The sequence below is a fragment of the Mizuhopecten yessoensis genome, unplaced genomic scaffold, assembly GCF_002113885.1.
Source record: "Mizuhopecten yessoensis strain PY_sf001 unplaced genomic scaffold, ASM211388v2 scaffold10441, whole genome shotgun sequence".
Taxonomy (NCBI): domain Eukaryota; kingdom Metazoa; phylum Mollusca; class Bivalvia; order Pectinida; family Pectinidae; genus Mizuhopecten; species Mizuhopecten yessoensis.
The window spans coordinates 126,313-134,804 of record NW_018408548.1 but is presented as its reverse complement, the minus strand read 5'-3'; the positions used below and the strand labels follow the sequence as shown (position 1 = coordinate 134,804).

Below are 8,492 nucleotides of genomic sequence, written 5' to 3'. Positions count from 1 at the left end.
TCTAGACCCCTTCAGACAGTACCGTGCTGGTACATCTAGATACCTACAGACAGTACCGAGCTGACACGTCTAGATCTCTACAGATAGTACCTTGCTTACACGCCTAGATCCCTACAGACAATACCGTGCTGACACATCTAGATCTCTACAGACAGTACCGTGTTGACACGTCTAGAACCCTACAGTCAGTACCGTGCTGACACCCCCCCATCCCTACAGACAGTACTGTGCTGACACGTCTAGATCCCTACGGACAGTACCGTGCTGACTCGTCTAGTTCCCTTCAGACAGTACCGTGCTGGTACATCTAGATCCCTACACACAGTACCGTGCTGATATATCTAGATCCCTACAGAAAGTACCGTGCTGACACATCTAGTTCCCTACCGACAGTTCCGCGCTTACACGACTAGATCCCTACAGACAATACCGTGCTGACACATCTAGATCTCTACAGACAGTACCGTGTTGACACGTCTAGATCCCTATAGACAGTACCGTGCTGAAACATCTAGATCCCTCCAGCCAGTACCGTGCTGATACATATAGATCCCTACTGACAGTTTCGTTCTGACACATCTAGATATCTACATACAGTACCGTGCTAATACATCTAGTTCCCTCCAGACAGTACCGTGCTGGTACATCTAGATACCTACTGATAGTACCGTGCTCAGTATCGTGCTGACACATCTAGGTCCCTCCAGACAGTACCGGGCTGACACATCTAGATCTCTCCAGACAGTACCGTGGTGATACATCTAGACCCCTACAGACAGTACCGTTCTGACACGTCTAGATCTCTACAGATAGTACCGTGCTTACACGCCTAGATCCCTACAGATAGTACCGTGCTTACACGCCTAGACCCGATATACAGTATCGTGTTAACACATCTAGTGCTCTATGGACAGTACCGTGCTGTAATGTACTGACGCACCTAGGAACTATCGCACTTCTGTCGATCAGGAACTTTTACAAAAGGACGGCTGAAGTTGATACGTTATATTGACTCTTTTATGAAAACATTACTACAAAAGATTTAAAACTCACGTTCTCAGACATTATCTATTTAAATAGGCATTAAACTCTTTTAAACAGCTATCCACCCAAATCGTTAGCCTTAATGGTAACCCGCTACTACAGCTATTAATACTGCTACTTCCTGTTTTAGGTCAAGTTCATGTTTTTTTTAAACGTTCTCTGTGTGTTTCTTGAATTAACATAAACATACAGAAAAAAATATCAATTTCGTTTCGACATTATTGAACAATCCTTTAATTTTATGTGACCATTATAGAGGAAAGATACACTTTCTTTCAGTATATTTGTTGTTAAATAGCCATAAAGTTTACGCTTATATGAAGATTTGTCACACGTAGTTGCTTCTTTAAATTGGTATGCCTATTTTCAAATTGGCCCAATTTCACATGCTGTGTGAAAAATGATACATTTTAAATCACCTAAATGACGTTATTTTAACGCCAGCGAGGCTAACTGGTGAATCAAATTTCATCGTGTCACAAGTTTACCTTTTAACAGAAGTAACATACATATTCTGTGGCTATAAATTCATGTTTCATCTGATCTATTTTCGGGTTAAGTTGTCGAGAAGAGTCGGTCGCGAATTCATTAAAATATTTTATGAATATTTATCCCGTATTTGAATGTCGGTGTATATGTTAGTGTATATAGTGTTTTTTACATTTGTCTTGCAATCCCAATGGGTAAGTTAGCGATAAGAGTCGATTGCAGGTTTTTAATATCTTGTGGCTATTTATCAACAAACCGACATTCTATTACATGAAGTATTTTGTACGATTGTTATTGTTTGTGAATCACATATCCCAACGAAAATAAGTGTTCGCAAAACATTTAGTCATTGCAGTAACTGTTCAACGTAAGATCCCTTTATATTATGCATGGATTCATAAAATGTTATTCTTTATTTACTTACTTGTTTATTTCCTTTTTTTTGTAAAAGTTAAAGATTTCTCCTCTGAGTTAGAAACATAAAAATCAAATAGAATAAAAACAGCTATATCAGTGAAGTGGCGTTAATCGTTCTGGAAGGGCAAGCATAAGGATTGGCAAAGATTGGTGACATTCTGTGCAAAACAATTAAATATCCCGCTTAAGATTAAAGTCAAGATGACGTCAGCAAAACTTCTTTAACGTAGATTTAACCCACTCAGAGCTAAACAACAAACTTTGTTACATATTAAATGTTCAAACGAACGCGTCAATGAATGCTATTCTGATAAAACAAAACATGTATCGTGTAGAAATGGAAAGAAACAGAGGAAGAAAGAACAATTCGGTGAAAGCCCGAATAAAAAATGGTCCTCTATTCTTTCAAATCAACATTTTATTAATTATTAATTTTACAAATTTAATGCTTCTGTCATTATAATGATATTGTGTAAAGAAAGTTGGTTTGATATGTCTCAGTCTTTTGTACGGCATTCCTGTCATGCATTTGACTATGGTAAAGCCATCTTGATTAATGGATCATCTATTTGTGTGTTTTAAGTACACAATCACAGTATCGAGCAACAGCATTAATAATTATCTCATAAAGGAATTGCACGTATAATATTAAAGTCATGCCGTTACATAACTGGCTTCATGAAACATTGATCAGTTATGGATTTTTTTTTGTGAGAAAATGTGGTTATATAATCCTGATATTGAACGAGGTGAATATGTGGTTATATTGACCTGAGAAAGTGATATTAACCGAAATGAAGTTTAGGTTAATATCACTTATTTCCGGTCAATGTAACCACGTATTCACCGTAATAAAAGCCCTTCATTTTTATATTAGATGTTAAATGATGTTTAAATCATGTAACGAGATGGAACGTATGGAAATTGTCAAGAGGAATGATAGATGCTTTTGAACGTTTGTGACGTTATAATTAAAATGACGTCATCAAGTGAATTGTTAACCTGCTGTTCCTAAAAATAGTAACACCCGGTCAGTATCACAAATCACCGACCTCCACGTGGTTATGATCCAACCAATGAGGAGGTAGCAACATGTGTGCCATCTAGTATTATATATTACCGGGTAGCGAGTATATCGGCATGATTGTTAAACCATATTGTCTGACAGTTTTCTCGATAATGATGAGTGCATGGATGTTTTAGGGGCACATGAACAGGCATGTTACTTATTAATTGTATAATACAAGGCAGTGTGTGTGCACAAAACGTCTGTGTTTAAATTACTCTTTTCAGCCCCAAATAACAATATTTTCGATAAACAGTTTCTTCAATTATTATAGTATACATTATTATTGACACATGATTACCAAACTACTTTCCACTGTTTTGTTCTTGAGGAAAATATCATCACGTCCAATACAGGTTTTATACACTGATATGAGCCTGGATGAATGTTTTCGGGACAGCACTCTGACAATCTAAGTCACTTGAACTATTGATTCAAAGCTATTCACAGTGTTTTTTGAAGCGACATTCCAAGCGTCAAATTGACAATATTGAACAATATTGCGGCAAATTGCAAAAAACCTGAAGGCCGACATATTTGTATCAAGTAAAACAGCAGCTTGATGCCTGAAGTTAACGGTACCAAGGCATCAGGTATAGGTGTGAAGAAGGGTTCCACTCAGGGCAGCCAAAACAGTTCTCAGATACCCCTCTATGCCTACGTTGTTGATATTACGAATGTTGTACACATATAACAAGCACTAGTTAAATGATACATGATGATAGCCGATAACACTTGAAATAGCCTCCACTACCTTTAAGTAAACGTGAGCTCGTGTTTTAATTCTGCATATATGAACACAACGCATCACATTCTACTTGCCAATATAGGAATTCCCCTCCGAATATATTTCGCAAAATTCTTCATTACACTGAAGTCCAGTGCCAATACCTGTTCACTGAGGAATTCGAACGTTTTTACAAAAATATATATAATATATCTTATCGAGTGTTTAATGCGTCGATTACTGAATGGTTGAGTCTTTGTGAAAATAGTTTTTGATAGCATCCAATAAACACAACATGCTTCTTAGTAAAACCTAAGATCTAACAACAATTCTATAAAGAACACATTCTTTTTTCCCCGAAAATGAAAGACATTTGATCATGCGCAATACCCTATCAGGACATTGTCGTGTCTGCTGACCCTCGTTTAGTTCTGTTTACAGGTGCTCTGTGACGTCTCGATTTGACGGGACCCACTTTTACATCCTTTCCTAAAGAAGTCACGAGGCCGGTGAGCTCGGACATGTTGGGCCGGTCATCATTTGAAGTAGCCACGCATCGACAGATAATGTCCTTGGTTGTATCGGAGAGGTTAGATAGCGCATTTTCTAGATCTAACATAACCGGCGGATCGACCATCGCTGTGAACTTGTCCAGGGGTAACTTTCGGAACTTGTCGTATGCAGTTAAACCCACCACAACCTCCAACAGGAAGAGTCCGAATGCGTACACATCGGACACGGAAATATAGAGTTCGCCTTTCAGTACCGAGGGTGACAGATACATAAAGTCACCGACTTCCACCTTCTCCTTGTCCAGCGGAAATGACGCAAGACGGGGCAGGCAACCACCGGTCAGTTTCACCATACCGTCCGGGTCAACCTGTCAATCATAACATATTGTATTGGCAATCATACACGGGAATATCGATAATGCAAAAATTACATATTTTTTTTTTTTAAATCCATGAAATCTTGAATAATTTACCAAAGTCATAAAAATGATTTCATTAACTCGTCATCGCTCTTACCGTGATTGTTTGAGTGTTGAGTTCCATGTGTACCAAGTTTTTTCGGTGGAGGTATTCTAGACCGGAAGCAGTTTGGGAGACTATTCTCTCCGTTTCCTGTTTGATGTTGGCCAGTGTCGATCTTAGATAACGCTTCACAGACTTCAGGTGGTAGTCATACACAAAGGCTGGGGAGGGCGAGTCGGAGTGATGAATGCCCAAAAACCTCGCCACTGACTCGTGGTCCAAAAACCTGTAAGTGTTGTCGATAATAATCATAATACAATGTACAAACAAAAACCTGTAAGTGGTGTCGATAATAATCATAATACAATGTACAAACAAAAACCTGTAAGTGTTAACAATACAAATTATAATACAAACAAAAAGCGATTAGGTGTTAACGATAAAAATCCTAATGCAAACAAAAGCATGAAGCAAAAGCCACGTACTTATATAGAGCGTTGGACTCGGACTGATAAATAAAATAAAACCGATACAAAAAGTAAAGGTAAGACTATACTGAAAACTGCTTTATATACAATAATACAGAGGGCATAATAAAAAAGTCTGTCTCAAACCTGGTTATCGTGTCTTAAAGTTTAAACACCAGTTAAAGAAACTGTATCATACTGTACAAAATATTCCAGAAACCGAAGAAATAGGTATGTCACTAACTTTGAAAACAAATGGGAAGTTCTGTACCAAACCAAATACTCTAAAGACCCCAGCAATATGTACGTACCTTAGTTTACAAACCTCTGGGAATGTCTGTATCATACAAATTACTCTAAAGACCACAGAAAGATGTACGTACCTTAGTTTACAAACCTCTGGGAATGTCTGAATCATACCAATTACTCTAAAGACCACAGAAAGATGTACGTACCTTAGTTTAGAAACCTCTTGGAATGTCTGTATCATACCAATTACTCTAAAGACCACAGAAAGATGTACGTACCTCAGTTTACAAACATCTGGGAATGTCTGTATCATACCAATTACTCTAAAGACCACAGAAAATGTACGTACCTCAGTTTACAAACCTCTGGGAATGTCTGTATCATACCAATTACTCTAAAGACCACAGAAAGATGTACGTACCTTAGTTTACAAACCTCTGGGAATGTCTGTATCATACCAATTACTCTAAAGACCACAGAAAATGTACGTACCTAAGTTTAGAAACCTCTGGGAAGGTTTGTTCAATTCCAGCCGACTGTAGGTAGATCTTGATGGTCACTGATTGGTCTTGACCATCTCTCTTCAGGAAGGCACTCTGTAGAGCCGTCCAAAGTCCTCGGGGTAACGCTCTTCTGTGGTGGAAACTTGATTTTCAAAATAACATCGATCTGTTTATATTTACATGGGAAGATTTAATGTTAAATTGGCGTGTGACACAGTGGATAGAACATTTGCCTTTCACCAAGGGGGGTCGATCACCTCGACTAGACGTGAAAAGGTATGGGGTCACTTGCCCGATCAACCACGGAGGGTTTCTACGGGTACTTCGGTTTCCTTTCACATTAAGACCCTACTGAGGTGAACGTAATTAATCGAAGGAAACACATTTTCATGTTTCCCTCCTGCAAGGGCACTAAGAATTGTATACGCAAAAAAAATTCGATCGCATGCAGAAAATGTGATGTTTGCTTTTAGATAATGTGATTTCTCCAATTCAGACAAATATTTTGCTACACCCTACATTTATGAGTCATTTAGAAACCTTTTATATCCAATAATTGTTTTAACACATTCTAAATTAATCATTAATATATACATCACCTGTTCACTTCTCGGTAAGAAGAACTATTCAGTATCATGTCAGAAACCTTCAAGCTTGCCGTGATTCCGAGACGAATGTCCTGTTGAATATGTATTTGGTCATTCACGAAATCGTCCACAAATATATGCCCCTGGCCGTATTGTGTCAGATGGACCTTCAACATATCCAGTCCTTCCATCATTTCCTCGTACAGCGCGCGTGATTCCTTGGCATCTACGCGGCACACAGCCACGTGATCCAGAAGTTGCTCATTTGCATCAATGAGCGCGGGAATGTTTTTCTCGATTAGTTCGAGATACAGGACTGGGCGATTCATCCAGCTACTGATATACTGAAAAAGTATGTCGTCGTTTTTTCCGTGGCTCAACAAGAGATTGAGTAATTTCTCAGCTCGACCTTTCACCACTTTACAAGGGTCGTCTTTGTAAATTTGTAGTTTTTTCTCAGATTGATCCCAAAGCATAGATTGTCTTACTTTCTTCATGAAGGAAGTGACCGGCGGAGTCATCTGTGACGCAAGTCTTACAGGCATTTGAATATCTTGTGTCTTACTGTCTAAGACGACCTTCACCATTTGTTGGGGGTTTCCCAACGTTAGGCGCCTGCGCCCTGTATATACTATGTCCGGTGTTGTTGGTCCGTTGTTTTGGATTTCATTTTCAATTTTTTCCACCTCGTCTTGGAGAAATCTCAGTTGGAGCTTTATGTCATTAACGACCATATCCTCTATGGACTGGAAATGTCCCGTCTCTTTTTCCCACCGGATCATCTCGTCACTTATTCTTTTGGATATCCTGATGTTGATCGCCTCCTTAATGTCGACCCAGGTTTGACCATTCTCGACTTCCGGGGTCTCGGACTTTATCCATTGTGTCAATGCAACCCTTGTTCCGGGTTTTATAAATTCAGTTCGGAACTCATCACAGAGCATGGTGTATTTCTCCTGTACTTTCGTATTCAATTCGGCAAGTACAGCACTAGAGTTTTGTTTCAGATGTTTCAACTTTTCGTAAGTATGTGTCATCTCTTTTTCCATGGATTTATCGGTCGAGTCCAGGCGCTTGACCATCGTCTTAAGGTGATGGACACTTCGGGCTAATACTCTTTCGATCCACCTGGAATGTGAAATAGCATACAACAGATGACAGACTCGGTGTGCCATGTTTTACCCGCAAAACGAAAAACTAGTACACATGTTTCAATCGGAATGATGTTAGATGTAAGTTTCCTATTGGGCTCTATGTTAATTCCATTTTTATCTCCAAAATATTATCATGACTTCGTTTGATATCCAAATTTTAATAAAACTTGACACTCTGTTAGAGAATGATCTAGTGTTTCTTGTCATAAAAGTGATATCGATTCCGCTACCTCTGTTGCGATCACTTTTTACCGCATGGAATTATACTTCGACGTCATTCCCGTAGTCACAATGTTACATTTTGCTGTAAAAATTGTTTTGACCAATAAACTCGTTGTGGTTATGATTCTATGAAAGGATAATTATATAAAATTACTAAATCATTTCTTGACTTCAAAAAAACCAGACGGAAAATTTATCGTCGAAAAATAATTAACATAGAGTCTAATGGAGAAAGGACGTAACATAAAAGACGTTTGACCTCTGACTGTATTTTTCACATTAACGCGTCAGTGACGACGATTTCTGTTACTTCATTGACGAATTTGCCTTTTTGCCTTGGTATTTTACACATTTCTCAACAGTACTTTGAATTTTGGTTGAACAATTTGTTTACAAATGTATTTCAATAAATATCGCCAAACCTTATGTAATGCAAATTATTTATTGAACAAATGGTGATGGTATAACGGGGTTTCGTATTACACCTTAGTGTCAGTATGCCAGTGCTGTATATTGACTCCACCCGCCTCTACTTAGCGTCATTATAACGAGGTTTTACCCGTTGTAAGTATGACATTGTCCACTCGTACTTA

At 38.4% G+C, this 8,492-nt stretch overlaps 1 protein-coding gene across 3 annotated transcripts in view; it reads right to left on the bottom strand.

Annotated features, from left to right (window-relative positions):
* Positions 1-1,259: 1,259 nt before the first annotated feature.
* Positions 1,260-8,492, bottom strand: part of LOC110460623 — a 31,458-nt gene continuing 24,225 nt past the window's right edge. For 2 of the 3 annotated variants that reach the window (XM_021513645.1, XM_021513644.1), the window contains 4 exons: positions 6,536-7,651; positions 5,926-6,078; positions 4,772-5,003; positions 1,260-4,623 (listed from right to left, as the gene is read on the bottom strand). In XM_021513645.1, the coding sequence (XP_021369320.1) occupies positions 4,138-4,623; positions 4,772-5,003; positions 5,926-6,078; positions 6,536-7,651 (1,987 nt within the window). In that variant the 3' untranslated portion in view covers positions 1,260-4,137. The remainder of the gene's footprint in view (positions 4,624-4,771; positions 5,004-5,925; positions 6,079-6,535; positions 7,652-8,492) is intronic. The other variant, XM_021513646.1, reaches the window with a different exon arrangement.